The sequence below is a fragment of the Callospermophilus lateralis genome, chromosome 16 (genome assembly GCF_048772815.1).
Source record: "Callospermophilus lateralis isolate mCalLat2 chromosome 16, mCalLat2.hap1, whole genome shotgun sequence".
NCBI lineage: Eukaryota > Metazoa > Chordata > Mammalia > Rodentia > Sciuridae > Callospermophilus > Callospermophilus lateralis.
Window position 1 is genome coordinate 22,905,290 of NC_135320.1, and position 22,009 is coordinate 22,927,298.

General features: G+C 36.3%; 1 protein-coding gene across 1 annotated transcript in view; it reads right to left on the minus strand.

Moving 5' to 3' along the window:
- Positions 1-22,009, minus strand: part of Prex2 (phosphatidylinositol-3,4,5-trisphosphate dependent Rac exchange factor 2) — a 272,774-nt gene that overhangs the window by 154,248 nt on the left and 96,517 nt on the right. The window contains exons 9-11 of the mRNA XM_076836448.1: positions 6,930-7,079; positions 3,451-3,595; positions 536-636 (exon numbers count right to left, since the gene is read on the minus strand). Coding sequence (XP_076692563.1) covers positions 536-636; positions 3,451-3,595; positions 6,930-7,079 — 396 coding nt within the window. The remainder of the gene's footprint in view (positions 1-535; positions 637-3,450; positions 3,596-6,929; positions 7,080-22,009) is intronic.

The window sequence follows — 22,009 nt, forward strand, 5'->3', positions numbered from 1 at the left end:
AAATAACTTTTCAGTTCTCCTAATTTATATATTTGAAGAATTCTTGCATATAAAATTTCAAAATTAATTTTTATTCAAAATTATTTGATTTCAAACGTGCTATTGGAGAAAGTGGTGCCTGAGGTTGGGGGGATAATTTGATCAAGACTAAAATTTGTTCTAACTGTATTTTGTATTAACTTGTAATTAATTTACAACCTAAACTGTAACAAATGGAACATACTCCAGTTAGAACTTGCCATCTCTTACTCCATAATCCCACAGCACCTACCCATATCATAACTCCTGCCTATGTGGTGGCTGTTCATTTTAAGGTTAGCAATGATTTCACCATAAACCCACACTTCATAAACCCACATCACCATTAACCCACACTCACTATTCTACACACATTAGGTATTGACAATGCTGAGGAAAATGGTTAATTTCCTGTAACGTAGAAAATTATAAACTAAACTGATCAGTGAGATTAAGAGACAGGCAATTTGTAAATATATAAGTTAAATAAGGAATTAAATTAAAAAAAAATAATCACCATGGTGGATGATTCCATTTTCTAATAATGCTTGTCCCAAGTGAACACCTTCTTCTGGTCTATGAATCTCTCCAATTTCCAACAACCACGACACAAATTCACTGCAACAGAAAGCCAATAATAAAAGTAGAACAGTTCATTTCCCTCCCCTGGAAATCTATCTATACCATGCAGTCATGAAACAACCATGAAAGGAGTCTCAAAGTATAAAGGGACACTGGCAATGCCATTCAGCAGATAGTAAGACCTGCAAGTCATAGAAGGTGGACTTTATTCTAGAAAACCTATGTCCACACATGGAGACTCTCCTAAACTATATTTAATAAACTATTCAAATTCTTGAGGTTTCTCATAAACCCAAAGTGAAAATCTTAGTGTAGCCGTAATTACAAGACTACTGTCCACAAAAAGGCAAATGGTCATGTGCTATCCTTAAAAGAACATTAATTACACAGACATTTTACAAATAAAAATATTCTCATAGGCATTTAAAAAAAACTAACATTTAAACTTTGACATACTAATGAATTTGTTTTAGACTTTTTAATTTTATTTTTTTTTGTTGTTACACAGAGGCCAGAGAATCGAGGAAGCATCAGGAAACTAATTTCCATTTATTACTAAACCAAAGGCAACACAAAATGCTTCAAATAATCTAGACATGAAATTCTAAAAATGAATGGTCTAGTCTAAGAAATATACTTTAAGGCAGAAAAAGTTGTTAAAGTGCTTCCGATTCACTTATTAAATAAGAACCATCCAAAAGAAAGACCACAAATTTTAAAAAAAGTAAGGAATAGAAGAAATAAAAGAAAAAATAAAGATATGAGAGGGTAAAATAAACTATAATGGTTGAGATCATGTACTTTGCAATAGGACAAGCTGAATTTAAATCCTGTTTCTTCTACCAGCTATGTGATCTTGGGTTAGTCAATTAGTTCTCAGCCTCAAGACTATCAATGTGATGGTGCTGTCAAATTATTGAATGAGATGGTGCATGTCAGCACAGTTCCTGGCACACTGATAAGATAGTGCTTATCAGTGACTGACAAGTAAGCTGAATGGTTGATATGCAGCTAACCTGTAATTCTCTATCCAAATGTCACCAGATCCTGAAAATGTCAAATTCAAAGGTGAGAAAGATCCCCTTTAAATATAAATTGGGAATATTGTTTTTATAAATGGGAGAGGAGGTCAGAAAGAAAGTTAAGGAGTGGCTTTATCATGGGACCTCCTCAGAATCAAGAAGATTCCAACAACACTCTGCTAAAGGATCATGGTCCACTCAGGAGAGATCTGTAACTTGGCTGCATTGGATTGCTTTCAGAGAAAAGCCATAGTTAACATTTCCTAAGCCTGTCCTGTGCATCAGGTGCTGAGAAATGCTTCACGTATCATCACAACTATTACCAGCAATACATCTATATGAGCTAGTATGGGTTAAGGGTCAGCAAAATGCTTTCTCCTGCAATAAAACCAAATTTGATCTGGGATAACTTTCTAGCTTTGTCCCCCTAGACTCCTGCTCACCTGGTGAAGTTACAGTGTCAGCACTACTACGGTAAAAATGACTCCTAATGGTTTAATCTCATGCCTCTAAAGGAAAGTCATAATATGAAGTAACTGTCTTGCAAGAAGGCATATCCATTTGGGGACACTGGAAGTTATACCCATGGAGTGTCTCTTGTAAGAGACACTGTCCTTTTGCTGTACTGAGCTTCTATGTCAAGCTGATCCATATCTGTTCTGCTCTTTGCATTAGAGTTATCACCTGGAGGGATGACAACAGAGCATGGGAGCCAGGAGCTATGCCACAGGGGGGAAGCTGTATGGCAGCTCTGAGGGCTATTCTCCCTGAAGAAGAAAGTCCAGGATGCTCTGTAGGAAGGGAGTTTTCTGGCCTACATATTCCTGAGTTGGGGGTGAGGGATAGATATGGCCTATGGTTGTTCTGTATGTCCCCAAAGCTAGTTTAAAAGACATGCTGATGGGCACTGCAGGTAAGCACTACAATCATCTCCGTGTTTCTAGAAGAAACAGAAACTTAACTTTTCCAAATCCCATGACTAGCTAGTGACAGCACCAAGATTTGAACTGAAAAAGGAAGATAGCGGTCCGTGCTTTGAACTACCGTCACAGTCTACTTTAATGGACTCAACATTGAGAAATTATATAAACTTGTTAAGATCACTGATCCATAGTTTCTGCATCTTTAAAAAAGAATAAAGGCATTTAACTCGCAGGTATGTATTAGTCTATTGGAAATTATGTACAGAGAAAGAGGCAAGCACAGAATCTAGCCTAAGGAGAGCAAACTGAAACAGATACCCTTCTCACTACTTTTGCACTGATTAAACCAGAGAATTCCACTTAGCACGGTCTGCAGAAAACAAATGAGACATCATCCATGGTGCCTGGCCCCTCACGCGACTCACTAGTTTAGACTCTTTATCTGTTCCCCTTCCCCCTGAACCCAGCTGTCTGAATTCCAAATTGATTGGGAGTTTGGACTGTTTGCCTTTCACTCTCCAGTATTCCCTCATCTGAATCCACCGTCAACTCTGATTTTCAAGCCCTACGTGCGTTTCCATGTCAGACTCATCATTCTGTCCCCTACAAACACATCAGCTTTCAGACCACTCTCTGCCTCGCCCCAACCTCCACTTCACACTCAGAACTTGGTAGATCAGATACTACTGAAGTCATAGATGAAGGGATGGATGCTTTAAGTTATCTACAGGATCCTGGCTCTCTTTTCCATTCCCTCATCTGGCCATGGTCCAGAAAATGTAGATCATAAACAAGTATTCAAAAATGCTTTAAGTAATATTTTTAAAAGAGGAAAAAAATAAGTAAAGTTAACATGTGAGAGGGTAAACATAAAGAAGTATATGCGCCCAGGTTACCAACCTTACCTTCCAAGGAAGCATTTAGGGAACGTAGTCAATTTCCTTTTTCTGTCTTTGATCAGATTTCCTTGTTTGCACATCATTTTATAAAGTTTCTCACCCTGTTCAGAGATCATTACCCAGGTGTCTTGCTCCATTCCTAGTTTTAAACCTATCAAAAATGACACAAAGGACATATAATTGAAAAAATCTCTTCATTCATTAGCTTATGCCTTCATTAAAGGAGCATTTATTATGTGTCTACCATGGGCTGGAGTGTATGGATATACAGCTCTTAAGATTTGGCATAGTTTTCAAGAAATTCATGATAATGCTAGGTAGATAGTCAATACAAGATTCCCAGAACACAGAGCGCCTTTGTACAATCATACCCTAAATGAACACAGTTTAGCCAGTGGAGTGAGAGCAACAGATAACAGGAGCATTATCAGGCATGGCGGTCCTAGGCATCCCTGTGAAGGGGAAATTGTGATAAAATAAAGAAATATTCAGGGTACCACATCTCTACCTGGAAAACGTTAAGAAATCTTTCACAGGAGGGCCATATTTAAGAACACCACTACAAATAGATATTTCTACATAAAGTGTTTGCAAGAGCTAACAAATGTCGAGCAACACAGAGGCACTAGAGTTCTGGGTTTTAGGCAAGAAGGCAGGAGATGTGCTGGTGGGTTAGGGAGGGTGCTTATAGTTTCAACTTAGAAGAGGGGGAAACATCTGTGTTTTAGCTAGCAGGAAAGAAAAGGCAGTACAGCATAGGAAAGAGAGTTCTGTTGTTTTGGAAACAAAGCTAAGAGGACAATGTGGAGAACAAACTGAAGGGGGTTAGGATTTACAAAGTGGAAGAATGTTATATGACTTAAATCTGGAATGTCCCCCCACAAAGCGCATGTGTTCAAAGCATGTTCCCCAATGCAACAAGGTGCAGAGATGGGAATTTTAGGAAAAGGCTGGATTATGACAGCTGTAACCTCATCAGTGGATTAACTCATTTGATGGATTCATAATATGAATGAACTACTGGGTGGTAACTATAGGCAGGGGCCATGGCTGGAACAAGTACGTCATTGGGGTTGTTGCCCTCAAAGGCTACAAAATAAACTTTTTCTCTTTTTCAAGTTGTCCTTGTAGGGTATTTTGGTCATTGCAACAAAAAGCTGACTAATACAGAGACCATTTGGAGGAAACTGAAAGTTTAAGCAAGTCCAAGATCCTGCAAACAATAAGGGTTCTAGGGCAAGAAAGATGAAATGGAGAAATAGATGGGGGGTGGTCATGATAGGTCACAGCACCTGATCAAATGTAGGTGGAAAGGAGAGAGAAGAAATCAGGATGTTCCAGGGTTTGATGAGAGGAAGTAGATAGGGATGCTTCCGGGCAGAGACATCCAAGCAATAAGGAGTCCATCCGTGCTCAGAGTGTTGAGTGGAATCTGGGGTCAACAGAATGCACAAGTACAGAGCCTGGGACAGAGGACAAAGGCTGGACATGAAGATTGGGAAACTGGCAGCGTAAAGTGGAAGTTAATCTACTGGGAATAGATAACCCAAGAAAGGAATCTATTTAGAAGCTAGTGCCAAAGATAAAATATTGGAACCAGCAACACTAAGTCAGCAGATAGGCCAGAGGAAGGACTGTTATAAGAAATATTTCAATTATTTTTAGTCTTCTAAGCTACAAAAATTTCTACTAAAATTTAATTTTTTCCAATACAGGAGCCTTTAACAATTACCAAAAATAATGAATGATACCACAGGATCAGAGCCTAACTTTGTACAATTTCCCTATTTTATAAAATGTGCTTTTTAATTTTTTTCACTCTTTTGCTTTCAATATTTTATCTTGGGTATCTTAAGACAAAGTTTTTCTAGAAAAAAAAATTTAAGTTTCAACTTGATGAGAAATTCAGTTCTTCTTTGAGTTTATTTGGTTTTCTACTTGAAAAATTGCAATTTTAGGAGTCAGGTATGAATCTATAACTTTTAAATTTCTCTGTCAGATTCTTCATCCACGATGAATCAAAGGAATAAGGATTTCAAAATGCTTTGCAAATTCTTATACAGATGTAAACTACAAATATTTAAAGTTGAAACTTTGTATATTCAAGGGGAAACACCTGAAGATAGAAGAAAGCTCTTTTGTCTTGAAATTTCATTACCAAGAGCAGTTTTGTTCCCAAATCTTAGGAAGGGTAATCAGCAGTGCCATGATTGCTAACAATTAAGAAATCAATTGGTAAAGAAATACAAGTATTTCTATTTCTGAGCTGAACTGCACATGTTTGCTTGTCAATAAGCTTCACACAAGTGAATATTTGCCAGCTCAAATATCTTTTGAAAATCTTTCTAAAAGCATGAAACAAATTTTTACCTAGGACTCCTAATTGAACAAATTTTTTACCAGTAAAAAATTCTCAATGACATGCTGAGAATATCTCAAGTGTGTGTGTGTATATATATATATACACACACACACATACATATACATATATGTATTTACACACACACACACAAAGGGACTTAATTTACAACTAGAAAGCTAACATATTTGATCAAAGGATTTTCATCACACTATTAAACATAGAGTCCTAAATATACAGAAAGATCCTATGACACTACTACATATCTCTTTCTATATTTCTTTTTATCTGTAGATATAGATAAAATATCTATATCTATGTGTATTTTTTTTTAGATGCTGGGGATCAACCCCATGATCTCACACATGTTAGGCAAGTGCTCTAACACTCAGCTACATCCCCAGCCCTCATTATGATACATTAACGAAGTCTGGTTAAAGGAAGACTTTGTGTTCTGCATTGGAGGCCACAAGAATTATGTGCCCAGTAACAGAACAACTGTTAAAATAAGTGAAACTAAAACATTGTCACTGTGAAACATTATCATCTATACTATAATTATGTTGCTAACTTTATAAAAACTTTCCCTTTTAAATATTTAACAATACTGTTAATTATTCAAAAATATTTTACGGTAGACCTTATATCACACAGCAAATCAAAGTGAATACTATTTGTTGTTAAGGTCTATAAACAAGTCAGATTGGCACCTGTTATTTTGCCAGAGAAATGTTAGAGTCTGTAAACAAGTCTGCATGGTGCCTGGCAAAATGCCAGAGGGAGTGGTTTATGAAGTAACAAAAGCGAGCCATTAAGTGTGGAGATTCCTTATTGGTTGACTGCTGTATCTATTTTATGCTAATTAGATAAGCTGTGTAAAATGTATAAATACCTCTGTTGTCCTACAATAAACGGCTCCTACTCCTGCTGCATCAATCTACACAAGTAGTTCGTCACCCCCCCCCCCCCCCCCCCCCCCCCGGTTATTTTGCTGCAGCCAGACTGCGGCAATTTATCAGTCCACATTCTCATAACTTTTTCCAGTTATCTGCTCTAGTGCAAGTTACAATCTTCATACAAACAACAACAACAAAAAAAAATCACAGGGCCTAATTCATATACTCACCTTTTCGTCGTTCTCTTTCTTTCAAAATAGCTTCAAACCACTCGTGCTTTTCTTCAGGTGTTTTTGCCATGCACACAAACCACTTATTTTTTGCTGTATTATGTATCTTCCAACCGTTAACAACAATGTGTCCGCTGCTGTGGAAATCAGCTGGAAATTAATGCGCAAAGGCCAATAAGCAAAATATAAAGTATAATATCATATCAACTTGATCATTCAATTCATGAAAGTTTCAAGACCACAAAATTCTTCAAGATAGTTTTGCTTTTGTATGAAGACTTAAAAAAACTAAAGAAACAGCTATATGTTGGATGTAGTCAGTGCTCAATTATGTAACTTTCCTAACTCATAACATATTAAATAAAAATAAACACTACAAACTTATTAACATTCATTTGCTGTATGTCCAAAAATATTGTTAAAGTTTCTAAAGCAATAAAAGATTTCAGGAACAATTTGTACCCACAGAAAAATACTCTATTATTTAATAAACAGCACGGTAAGAATAAGTCAATAAAACACATAACAAGTGGATATGCCAAAGCTGCCATAAAATGGGGAAACACAAATACCAAACCATTATCATGACATGTAGTTGAAACACATTCTTTGAAAACCACATTAATTCTCATGAATAAAGACTCACAAAATAATTTCCTTGAAGATGAGTGCACATCAAATTGTTTCTATTTGTTATGTTATCACAATTTTGTCTAAATCATGAAGATGGATTTGTGAATGTCCCCAGGAAGCCCTCTATGGCCGCTCTCTGACCAACAGGTAGATTACAGTGTCAAAACTTGTAAGAAAACTTTACTGGCCAAGACAGTGCAGACCACTCTGAAACAAAGGTTCCAAGACAGAATAATGGAGTTCAAAGGGCTGTGTCAGGGTCTGTAGCAACTGAAGTGACTGTTACATTTTATATTGGTGTCCTCCAAAAGCTCATATGTGAAACAATGCAAGAAGCTTTGGAGGATTACTGGATTATAGCCTCAACCTAATCAGTGAGTTAATGATGGGATTAACTAAAGTGGTAAGGCGTGGCTGGAGGAGGTGGGAATTGGAGTGAGGCTTTGGTGTATATATTTGTATCTGGAGGGTGGAGTCTCTCGCTGCTTCTTGATCATCATGATGTGAGCTGCTTCTTTCTGCCAGACACTCCTCCATGATGTTAACCTCATTTCAAGCTCAGAGAAATAGAGCCAGCCTTCTATGGACTGAGACCTCTGAATCCGTAAACCCTCAAATAAACTTTTCCTCCTTACAGCTGTTCTAATCAGATCCTTTAATCACAGCAGTGAAAAAATCTGACTCAAACAGTGACCTTTTTCATTTGTCTCCCCTAAAATTTATTGAGTAGCCATGGCCACAGACAAGAGGGAAGCCAGAAAAAGGTTAAAGGTGGCTTAGAGAATGACTCTATATAGCACTTACACTGTGGCTTGGTGAGTCCTCTCTCAAATGATTGATTTTGCTTAGTAAGTTTTGAACAGAAGCAGAGGTTCTTGGCACTCCGTTTCTGATAATATGCTTCCCACAATCTTTCATTCGTACCCAAATGTCATCACATATTACCTGCTCTTAGACTATTAATTCCCCAAATTCACTATCAAATGATGTTGTAGAGTTGTGGGTCTTTCAAACTCCCAGGTTACATTTGGTTTAGAATAGAATTATATCAGACATTATAATTTTTGTACTTTTCTTCTTCCTTTTACATATTTGATTCACGTTCACATTCTGTGCAAAGCAGCACAACCTCATAATGCATGTCAGTTTAAGTACTAATGGGCAGAGGGAAAATAAAAGTTATTTATTTCATAATTATACTCTGAACCCTCCTTAATAGCTACAAAAATAAACAAGTAAGAAATTATAATAAACTGGTAGAAAAAAATTGTTAAAAAAATATTCAGATTATTCATGTTAACAACCCCTCCGCCCAACCACAATTTGTTTCCCTGTAAGACCAGTATCCGTGATTAGCTAAGTGAACCTTGCACTGCACTTTAAAAGATCCCACATTTATTACCATTTAAGCAATAACTCTAGATGAAGAAAACCAAAGTAGCCACATGTAGCCTATGTACTAAACATTACACTTTATTTTTTTGTTTGTTTTGTTTTGTGTGTGTATGTGTGTGTGTGTGTATTACTGGGGATTCAATCCAGTGGTGTTTAAACAGTTTAAACATCCAAAGTCTTTTTTGTTGTTGTTGTTGTTTTTTGTTTTGAGACAAGGTCTCACTAAATTGCCGAGGCTGGCTTTGAACTCACAATCCTCCAGCCCCAGCCTCCTCAGAAGCTGGAATTATAGGCATTACACTGGAATTACTGGAATTACACTGCACCTGCCTGGACTTACTTTAAAATCAGCACAACAAATTCCTCCCACAGAGCACAAGAGACAACTAGTTCAAACACCAAAGTCATCCAGGTAATGCTCCTGACATGGACAGGTGTATGCCCTGGGCCTACCACCTCTAGAACCCGGCTCTTCCTTCCTTCCCCTCCTGGGTTACTCAAGTCACATCACTGCCCTCTTCTCACCCTGCTGGCACTTACTTTACTATTTTTTTCATCATGCCACATTTAGCTCAAAAGGCTTTGGTGTCTTGCCACTGAATCAAGTCAAAATATGTAGATTTCTTCTATGCCTGAAGCTCAGCATTGATGGAAATATTAATCATTTTTCTTGAAATTTGCAGAACTGGAAACCAACTGGGAACTACTAGGATCAGGTAGGTATGCATCATATGGCACACCAGCTGTGAAAAGGTGCCTACCATTCTGGCAATACCCACGAATTGTTGAAATAAACCACTCCTGAATTAGTTTCCCAGAAAGATGGACTTTGGGTAAGAAACTTCTATCTTCTTAACCTACTAGCTTTTCAAATAAAGTCTCCTTCCTTGACTATATATCTTATCTCCCATCTGGGCCGTGAGCAGCAAGATGGGTCCTGTAATATCCCTGCTCACTTAGCTGAGGACGTTTTCCACAATGTTGTAATATGTTCCCGCCACTCTGGTCTTGTCTACTGCTTCCTGCTTGTCCTGTGACTACAGTTTGATAGTCTCTAAAGTCACTGATTTTTTCCAGAATCAGAAAAATCCAAGGGTCAGATCTGAACATGTTATTATTGCTCAAAGCTACACAATTTGCAAATTCTCACACTTAATTCAACTCACTTTCATTTAATGAGATAAGGTTTATCCAAAACTGATATACTAGAAATCTCAGTGGACATGTGGGTACCCTGTCAATATTTTTGCATTAATAAGATGGATAATATCCAAGTATTATATACACTCAAAAAGATTAACAGAAAAAAAAATGTAAAAATATTTATTATTTAAAATATTTATTATTAAAACAACAAGTAACTGGTGTCTACATAATGTAGTCAGTCCTCATTCTGGTAATCAACAGTAAACCTTTAAAATTACAATTTACTCATAAGTAGAATATTTAATGTTATATAACATATTTTTGTAATAACTCTTTGATTTTTATCAAATAATAGCAGACATTTTTCTGGCATCCAAAATAATAGAGGATATTATTTACAGCAATAATAAATACATTAAAAAAAGGTTCCAACTGACTTTTCATTATAATGCTAAAAAGTAGCTCAATCCTCAAACTTTTTGTATTCTTAAATAATTCCCTTAAATTAATAATGTTCAAATTTTAAGTGTATCAGAAGTAACTATTATGCTTTCCGTCCTCTTTTCAACATTGTAAATTTATTCTTATTTTTTAATTACAAATATATTTGATGTAGCATATGAGCTAATGTTATAATTGCTAAGGTAATTTTGGTTTACTCAATTAACCATTAGGCACCAATTTAAAACTATGCTTATTTGGCAATAAGACATGAAGTTAAAGAAAACAATCAGTAAGATAACACTTTAATGAAAAAAAACAAAAAATTACACAGCTCATGGTCTTACACAGTTTAAAACCGACACATAAAAAGAAAAATTGAAAAAAAATTTTAAAAATATCATTTAGAAACAATATTTAATTTTATATGCAATATGTCTAATATCTTAAACACAAGTTAAAAATGAAAAGTGGAATTTTTTCTTTAAAAAAACATCTTACTTTTAAAAAACATCTTAAGAATAAGAAAATGTCGAGGATAGTGACAAGATGGTGGAATAGAGGCTTCCATGGTGGCTCTCTGGTGTGAACCAAGAAAGGCAAACTGGCACCTTTTAAGCAGTAAGACATGAAGTATCTTATTGAATGATCAAGAATTCAAGAATTTGGGGAGACTTTACTGGAATTTAATACTGGACACTCAAAACAGATTGGGGAATTATAGCAAGGCCCATGGGCAAGAGTGGCCAAGGCACCCCCTCCCCATCAGTTGCCCTCCCAGAACAGTCCCTGGCCCCCGTAGTAGAGGAGCGTGGTGGGGAGGCATGTTGCTGTGCAGCTCCTGCCCCAGACCGTTCTCCTCTCCAATTCTAGAACAAGGCTGCTTGGGGTTGGGGGGGCTCCTGGCACGGGACCAGAAGTCTTCTGCCACCGAACCCCTTGCGGTTGGCCAGAGTCATGTGTAATTTGATCGGGGACCCAGGAGAGCAGATATAATAAAACAAGGGAAATAATAAATATAATAAAACAAGAAAATCGCCAGCCTCAGAGCCATGATAGCGGAGCGGCTGGAGGCAAAAGCCAAAGCAGACTTTGCGTGAACACAGAAAGCAACAAAGGAACTCTCGTTCTTGGGAAAACTGAGGTGAGTCGGGGTACAGAGAGTTTAGAGATCAAAGTCACTGCCTGAAACAACAGTAAGCTGTGCTGTGCGGTATCCAGGAGCGGGAAGGAAGCCGCCATTTTTCCCTTGGTATGCGGAGAACAACAGGAGGAACCATTCTGCAGTGGCCCCGCGGCACTGCGCGGCACTGCGCGGACAGCTACAAAAGCCAAGTACTGGCAGAGCCCAGTCTGGCCCAGAAAACAAGCCTGGCAAACCCACACTGCATGACAGCGAGCGTGCCTAAGTGACCAGGAGAAAATCAAGCATAGAGAGAGGTTTACACAAGGAGAATAATGATCGAAGAAACGCACCTGGCTTCCTCCTCTGCTTCCAAAACGGCTGCTTCCAGGACCAGGGAGAGAAGCACCTGACCGAGAATTCCAAAGGGCAGGAATAAGGAGAGATTGAGCTCCGAGACTGAATCAGAGACCAGGAATTCTCAGGTCCACGGGTGAAGCAATGGACTACGAACAGGCTCCTACACCACCCAAGTGGAATTCAAAGAGGATTCCTGACTGCAGTCTTGCAACATATACCTGCAACGGCTGGACCCTGGAGGTATGATGAGGTAAAAATCTCCAGCCAATTGGCACCCAGCAAAGAGATCGAACCATACTTAAGCCTACACCTTGCCTCCAGTGGTTCCACCTCCGTGATGAACCCTCTCACCCTAGCAATCCACCCATCCTGCGGGTGGAGCTAGTATCATAGACCAGACAACCTCATGTTCATGTTGAGAAGGTAATCCGAGAAACTTCTGATCTCCAATAGAAACAATTTTTCGATTTTTTCAGAGATTATTTTTACCTTTCTTTTTCTTTTTTTCTTTCACATGTCTACCATTTTTGAAACCAATATATTTTATATTTTTTCATACATCAGTTTATTGAAGACTGGGGTATGTGAATACTGTATTACCATTTTGTTGGGTACTCTTTTATTTTTACTTTTTCTTTCTATTTTTAATTTTTTCAGATCATCTACATTTTTTCTCTCACATTTCCCTGGATTTTCTTTACTCTTGCTAACAGCCAACCTCTATTAATCCCTCTTTCACTCCTCCTATACTTCTTTTATATAAACATCACATCCTATACCACTTCTGTTCTCTTTGTCCACCATTTGAAATTGTAAACCCTTTTGCAAATGTACTTTATATATTATAGACAAAAATTGATCACATAATTTATTATTATTACAATAAAACTATAGACACCTTCATAGGCGCTGTTTGATTTAAGGGTGTATGTTGTTTGCATTGTGTGCTGTTATAGGTGGTGGCAGTGCACATCACAGAGCTGCATCCTTAAACAGGCTGCCCATCGCAACTGCATGGCCTGCCCTCACTGCCTCATCTCTGAAAGTGGTAGTGTCCAAGTGGATTACCTCCGTGGATGTTATCAACATCTTTAGTAGGAGCAGCTTCCATCTTTGGACACCGGCCAGGGCCTGGAAACCCAACATCAAGGTACCTACAGGTTGCCTCCGCCACTGCCGCCACTGAGAGTTCCTGCTTTCATCTAGGGATAACAGCCAGGGCCTGGAAGACCATCACCAAGTTCTCTGCAGGCTTGGTTACACCTGAGGTCTCCCTGCTAGGTGTGCTAATAGCCCTTTACATTGTCTGTGGACCTACAATTCCTGACCTCTAATCTCTGAACTGTCTCTCCCACCCCGACTCTTTGACTTCCCAATCAGGAACCTCTCTCTCTGGAAGTCTGAGGGCTGAGCATCAGGACCCTGTGTGACTGCCTGGGAGAGCTGTTCTGTACTGTGTAGATCAGGACCAGGCATCAAGAGCTTCAGACTACTGAAGGCTGGAATGTCTGAATAGTATACTACAGTTTGTACTATTACAGTTTGTATATACTACAGTTTGTAGTATTACAGTTTGTACTATTACAGTTTGTATATACTACAGTTTGTACTATTACGGTTTGTACTATTACAGTTTGTATATACTACAGTTTGTACTATTACAGTTTGTACTATTACAGTTTGTATATACTACAGTTTGTACTATTACAGTTTGTACTATTACAGTTTGTATATACTACAGTTTGTACTATTACAGTTTGTATATACTACAGTTTGTAGTATTACAGTTTGTACTGTATATACTACAGTTTGTACTATTACATTTTGTAGTGTTACAGTTTGTATATACTACAGTTTGTACTATTACAGTTTGTATATACTACAGTTTGTACTATTACAGTTTGTACTATTACAATTTGTATATACTACAGTTTGTACTATTACAGTTTGTATATACTACAGTTTGTAGTATTACAGTTTGTACTGTATATACTACAGTTTGTACTATTACATTTTGTAGTGTTACAGTTTGTATATACTACAGTTTGTACTATTACAGTTTGTATATACTACAGTTTGTACTATTACAGTTTGTAGTGTTACAGTTTGTATATACTACAGTTGTTGTATATTCTTTTATTTCATTTTTTTTCTTTTTAATGTTTTCCAATTTTTTCTTCTTATTTTTACTTTTTAAATTAATTAATCTTACTCTTTCTCTATATTTTCCTCTCACTTATCTGTTTCCCTGAATCTCTCTTTTCTCCTGCTAACAGCCAACCACTTTTGATTACTCTATCATTCATCCTATGATCTAATACCTCTATATTCTCACTGCCTACCTCATAAACACCACATCCTACATCCCCCGAATTCTCTCTTTGTCCACCATTAGTAACTGTAGACCCTTTTGCAAACCTACCGTTTATATTGTTGATAATAATCGAACACAAAATTTCTGTTTATTGCTAAACAGTAAACATCTTAATACAAGCTATCTGGCTTAAGATTGCATATTGTTTACACAGGGTGCTATTAATATTGATCTCCCCCCCAAACTCAAGGTATTGGAAACCTTCAGAGACACTGTAAGCCTATAGGTAGAAAAATGCAATATCTTGGATCCACACTGCTAGAGGGCAAGAAAAATGAAAAACATGAAGAAAAAAAAAAGGGAAAAAAGTGCCCCAAACAAACCAAGATGCTACAATAATAGCACAATAGAAGAAATGTCAGAGAAGGAGTTCAGAATGTACATAGTTCAAATGATCTGCAAAGTAAACGATGATAAAAGAGAGCAAATGTAGGCAGCAAAAGATTACTCCAATAAACAGGCAGAGATTCTGGGGGAAAAAACCCTGAAATCCTTGAAAATGAAGGAAACAATAAACCAAATTTAACAGAAAGTATCACCAACAGAGTAAATCACTTCAAAGACAGAAACTCAAACAATAAAGACAAAGTATATAATCTTGAAAATAAAGGCAACCACACAATGAAGATGTTAAGAAACCGTGAACAGAAATTTCAAGAAATATGGGATAACATGAAAAGACCAAATTTACGAATTTATTGAGATAGATGAAATCACGGAGGTACAAAGCAAAGGTATGCACAATCTTTTCAAAGAAATAATATCAGAAAATTTCCCAAACCTGAAGAATGAAATGGAAAAATCAAATACAAGAGGCTCACAGGACACATAATGTACAAAATTATAACATATCCACACCAAGGCACATTATAGTCAAAATGCTTAGCATAAAGAATAAGAATAGATTTTAAAGACCCTGAAAGAAAAGTATTGATTACATATAGAGGGAAGCCAATTTGTATCTCAGCAGATTTTTCAACCCGACCCTCAAAGCTAGGAGGTCCTAGAACAACATATACCAAGCTCTGAAAGAAAACAGATGCTAACCAAGAATACCATATCCAGCAAAATTAAGCTTCAGATTTGAAGAGAAAATAAAAGCCTTCCCAGGTAAACAAAAATTAAAAGAATTTGCAACCAGAAAACCTATACTTCAGAATATTCTCAACAAAATATTCCATGAAGATGAAATGAAAATTAAAAAAATAAAAACCAGAGAATAGCCAATCAAAGAAGAAACTAATTCAAATTAAAAACTAGAAATAAATCAAAATGACTGGGAACACAAATAATATCTCAATAATAACCTTGAACATTAATGAGTTAAACTTATCAATCAAAAGATATAAACTAAGGGGGGATAGTAGAGGATAGGAAAGGTAGCAGAATACAACAGTTACTAATAGGGCATTATGTAAAAATGTGGATGTGTAACCGATGTGATTCTGCAATCTGTATTTGGGGTAAAAATGGGAGTTCATAACCCACTTGAATCTAATGTATGAAATATGATATGTCAAGAGCTTTGTAATGTTTTGAACAACCAATAATAAAAAAAAGACATAAACTAGCAGATTGGATTAAAAAACAAGACCCAACAATATACTGTCTCCAAGAGACTCACCTTGTAGGCAAAGCCACCCACCAAATGAAGGTGAAAAGATGGGGAAAAACACATCATCCACATGGATTAAATAAATATGCAGGGGTTTCTGTCCTCATATCAGATAAAGTGGACTTCAAGCCATAGTTAATCAGAAAGGGCAAAAAGAAGGACATTTTGTACTGCTTAGGTGAATCATACATCAACAAGACACAACAATTGTAAATATTTGTGCCCCAAACAATGGAGTATCTATGTATATCAAACAAACCTTTCTCAATTTCAAGAATCAAAAGGACCACAACAACATAATACTGGTTGACTTTAACACATCTCTCCTATAATTTTATAGGAGATACACCATACAAAAACTAAACAAAGAAACTATATAACTCAATAAAAAAATCAATAATTTATACTTAACAGATGTATAGAGTATTTCATCCATCAAGAGCTAATTCATTTTCTTCTCTGCAGCACATGAATCCTTCTCTAAAATAGACCATATGATGCCACAAAGCAACTCTTAGCAATTACAAAAAAATAGAAATAGTATTCTGCATTCTATCAGATCATAATGAAATTAAATTAGAAATAAATGATAAAATAAAAAGTAGAAGCTACTTCAACATCTGGAGACTAAATAATACACTATTGAATGAACAGTGGATAGCAGAAGACATCAGAGAGGAGAAAAAATAATTCTTAGAGGTAAATGAAAACACTGATACAACATATCAAAATCTCTGGGACACTATGATGGCAGTGCTAAGAGAAATGTTCATTGCATTGAGCTTATTCCTTAAAAGAAGAAAAATAATCAACAAATAAATAACCTAACATTACAACTTAAAACCCTAGAAAAATTTTAAAAATGAACCCCAAAAGCAGTAGAAGACAGGAAATAATTAAAATCAGAGCTAAAATCCATGAAATTGGATCAATAGAAACAATTCAAAAAATTGACAACACAAAAAGTTGGGCCTTTGTAAAAATAAACAAAATTGATAAGCCCTTGCCTGTGCTAATGAAGACAGAAAAAACTCGAATTACTAAAATTCATGATGAAAAAGAAATATCATAACGGATGCTTCTGAAATATAGAAGACAATCAGAAACTATGTTGAAGTTTTATACTACTGTACAACAAAAAAGCTTGAAGATATCAACTAATTTCTAGAGACATTGACATACCCAAACTGAATCAAGAGGACATACACAAACAGATCAATTTCAAGCAATAAAATAGAAGATGCCATCAAAAGCCTATTAATTAAGAAAAGCCTGGGACCAAACAGATTCTCAGCCACATTCTACAAGACCTTCAAAGAAGAATTAACCCAATATTTCTCAGATTATTCCATGAAATAGAAAAGGAGTGAACCCTTCCAAACTCATTCTATGAGGCTAGTATCACCCTGATACCAAAATTAGACAAAGAACATCAAGGAAAGAAAAATTCAGACCAATATCCCTGATGAACATAGATGCAAAAATCCTCAATAAAATTTGGGCAAGTTGCATACAAAAACATATTTTAAAAGAGAGTGCACCACAATCAACTGGGGTACATCCTGGGGATGCAAGGTTGGTTCTTCATATGGAAATCAATAAATGTAATTCATCACATCAACAGACTTAAAGATAAGAATCTTATGACCATCTCAATAGATGCAGAAAAAAGCATTTGACAAAATACAGCACCATTTTATGTTCAAAACACTAGAAAAATAAGGGATAGTAGGAACATACCTCAACATTGTAAAAGCTATCTATGCTAAGCCCAAAGCCAAGATCATTCTAACTGTAGAACAATTGAAAGCATTCTGTTTAAGAACTAGAACAAGACAAGGACATCCTCTTTTTACCACTTTTATTCAATATCATCCTTGAAACACTAGCCAGAGCAATTAGACAGAAGAAAGAAATTAAAGGGATATAATTAGGAAAAGAAGAACTCACTCTATCACTATTTGCTGATGACATGATTCTATATTTAGAAGATCTAAAAATTTCCACCAGAAAACTTCTAGAACTAATAAATGAATTAAGAAAAGTAGCAGAATATCAAATTAACACTCATAAATTAAATGTGTTCCTACACATCAGTGATGAATCCACTGAAAGAGAAATTAGGGAAACTACCCCATTCACAATAGCCTCAAAAAATAAAATAAAATACTTGAGAGTTCTTTATTTTAACAAAATAAAAAGAGTTGAAAGACCTCTACAATGAAAACCACAGAAGAGTAAAGAAAGAAATTAAAGAAGACCTCAGAAAATGGAAAGCTCTTAGGCAGAATTGTCAAATTGGCCATACTACCACAAGTGTTATACAGATATAATGCAGTTTCTATTAAAAATTCCAATTAAATTCTTCATAGAAATAGAAAAAGTAATTATTAAATTCATTTGGAAAAATAAGAGACCCAGAATAGTCAAAGCAATTCTTGGCAAGAAGAATGAAGCAGGAGGCATCACAGTCAGACCTTAAATTATGCTACAGAGGTATAATAACAAAAATGGCTTGGTATTATCACCAAAACAGACATGCAGACCAATGGTACATAATAGAAGACACAGAGACAAACCCACATAAATACAATTATCTCATACTAGAAAAAGGCGCCAAAAACATACATTGAAGAAAAGATAGCCTCTTCAACAAATGGTGCTGGGAGAATTGGAAATCCATATGTAGCAAAATGAAATTAAATCCCTATCTCTCACCCTAACTCAAAGTGGATCAAGGACTTAAGCATTAGACCAGAGACCCTGTGCATAATAGAAGAAAAGGTAGGTCTAACTCTCCACCTTGTGTGCTTAGGAACCGATTTCCTCACCAAGACTCCTATAGCACAAGAAGTAAAATCAAGAATCAATAAATGGGATTGTATCAAATTAATAATTTGTAGAATAAATCAAAAAATAATAAAAAGTCTATATATCTTATTCAAATTTGACAACTATATTGAAATCTACGATCTGCCAAAACTCAATTATAGAATACATTTTCTATATAGGTCAACAGTTTGCCCTCTGTCCACACACACAAATAAACTAGGTCTTAAGAGAGAATAGCAACATCTAATGCTACTTTTTATAAAGCATTTAAATTATGTATTATGAAAATCACCATGAAAATTGATTCTAGAAAGTTCAATAGCTTTCCTACTTTAATTTTTAAGTCAGATATATTTTATAGCCTCACAACCAATCCAAGATCGCCAGAAATAAATCTCAAAGAGGAATTAAGTTTCACCAAAGTCAGAATTGGTATCTAGGGAATCTGATTCTGGTCACAAACTATACGGTTAACATCTACTTGAACATAAGAAACAGTAAGTAAACAGATAAATTTTTGTACTTCAGCATGCCATTCCACCATTTCATCACATTTTTCTTCATTAACATTAGCTAGGATACAATACAAATCATTAAGCATTGTAAATAAAATTATAATCATTTATTTCTCAAAAGATTTGAGATATTTACATGTCACCTGGGAGCTTAGTCTCATTCCAAATGCAATTATTTCTTCTGCATGTTTTGAGGTAAATCAATGCAATTAAGTTTTCTGACAGAGCTTCTTTCTTAGTGGAAAAACACATTTTAATTACACATAGAGCATATAAAAATATTCAGTATTTCTATAATTCAAATTGGAGGAAAACTTTTTTATTCAGTTTTCCATCAAAAGTTCCAACATGCTTATATATATATATATGTCTCAATCCATTCATTTTCATTATTTATAACTAGATATGGAGTAGTTGTTGGTTTTACATTTTGGCAATAGGAGATAAATGTAAGAGTATTTGCCCACCCCTCATTCAACTTATCCAGGGTCCAGGTGTGGAGAGTATTTGGCAGGTGGGCAGCATTGAGTTCTTCCTGGATCTTTCAGCATCGCAGCTCCATTCACAATGTATCTAATAAGCAGACTTAAAACCTGAGTTCATACAAAAGAAATGTAGCTCTACTGATATTTCCTCTACTTTGATAGATTTCCCATTTTTTTCCTTTCTTTTTCTCCCCACCTCAGCCCTATTTTGGATTAGTTTCTGCATATCAGAAAAAACATTCAGGGGCTGGGGCTGGGACTCAGAGATACAGTGCCCACCTATCATGCGTGAGGCACTGGGTTCCATCCTCAGCACCACATTAAAAAAATAAAATGAAGATATTGTGTCCACCTATAGCTAAAAAAAATAAATATTAAAAAAAAAAAGAAAAGAAAAAACACTCAACCTTTGACTATTAGGGACTGGCTTATTTTACTTAGCATGAAACTCTCCAGTTCCATGCATTTACCAGCAAATGTCCTAATGTCATTCATCATCATGGCTGAGGAATTCTCCATTGTTATGAAGGAGACTGAGGAGGAGGAAGGAGGGACCAGATCAGGGAAGAACAGTGGTATAAATCTGACGGAACTTTCCTATGTACACAACATGAACACGCCACCATGAACAAGACACTACTTGAATTTAGATATATGTATAAATTAAATATATATATATATATTTCAGAAAGGTCAGTAGAGAGGGGAGCAGGGGGAGGCAGAAGTGGGGAAGAAGTGCTGGGGTCTAAATTAGAGCAAATTATATTCCATGCTTTTGTGAATATGTCAGAATGTATCCTAATGTTATATGTAACTAAAAATATTCAATGAAAATTAAAAGAAGAAGTAGCAGCAGCAGCAGCAGCAGCAGCTTCTATTATGGAAACGACCAAGAAAGGGAGAAAGTTGGTGGAGCACCCAGATTGGCTTTTTAGGAAAAATAAACAACCCAAATCAATTTTGGCATTCCTTACAGCTCCCCACTTGGTCACTGTGGATTTAAAACCTTATCAACCTGCTGTTCTATTTCTCAAGGAACGGACACATGGGTGCCTAGCAAACTTGACCCTGGCCCCACACTGCTCTATGTGAAACAGCTGAAAAACTTGAGTGAGTTCTTAAATCCAGCCTTATTTTCACTATCAATGGAAATGTTAACAGAGTATATTAATTGATTTTCAAGATCCTATTCATCTTCAAAATTCAAAAAAATTCTATTTTTGAATTTCCAAGACTGATAGAGGATATACTTTCCCCCCGGAGACTGAGTGGATACACCCAAGAGAAAACTACAATTTCCTTGTAGGAAGCTGGAGAAGGTACAAAATTGGAGCCTGACAATTCTCTAAGTGACCTTGTAACAACAATGTTTGCAGCCAAATTCCTGCAACATACTGTTTATGTATGGTTGTCTGGAAAAACAGCCCCGGTGAATAATAGTCTAATGAATTTCAATGAAAGCTGAACCTTACAAATTTGCCCAAAGAGTCTCCATCAAACAACTAACTTATGACAAGTAAATGTCCCACCTTCACCCACCACAACGGTACTGGGCTGACTTCTAAAACGTTCCTATCCCCAGGAACTGAGGCCCCAAAGACTGGAATCTTCACAGCCCCAGGACAATTTTTTGATGGGACTGAATCCAAGGACCATTTGTGTAAAATCTCTGTCCAAGTAACTCCCCATAGGGTCTCACTCCCTGTCCACCTAACTTTGCATTATCTGCCCAAACCTCCAATGGCCCTGTGCCCTTCTACTTCTTCATCTAGTGCCTCAGTTTCCCACCACCATCATAAAAATTCCACTTTGACTACCAGGGCAGATGGTACCAATGGTGGTGATCACATCATTTATGGGATAGAGAAGGAAGTGGAACACAAGGGGTAGAGGTTCCATCCCTCAGGAAGTAAGGCCAGGACCTCTAAGCCTATGGAAAAGCATAAAAAAAGAAACAAAATAAAAGAAGTGACTAACTGGAGGGGAGAGGTCCATTAAAGAGAGGACGAATTTAAAAAAAGAGTCAAGGTTTTGAGTTCTGTCTGCTGACTCTTGGGCAAAGTGGGCTCTGTACATCCTCTTGAACATTCAGGTTATTGAGGCAAGATGGATCTTAACATTCTGGACAGATGATGTTTTTAAATGTCATCACATAGTCTTA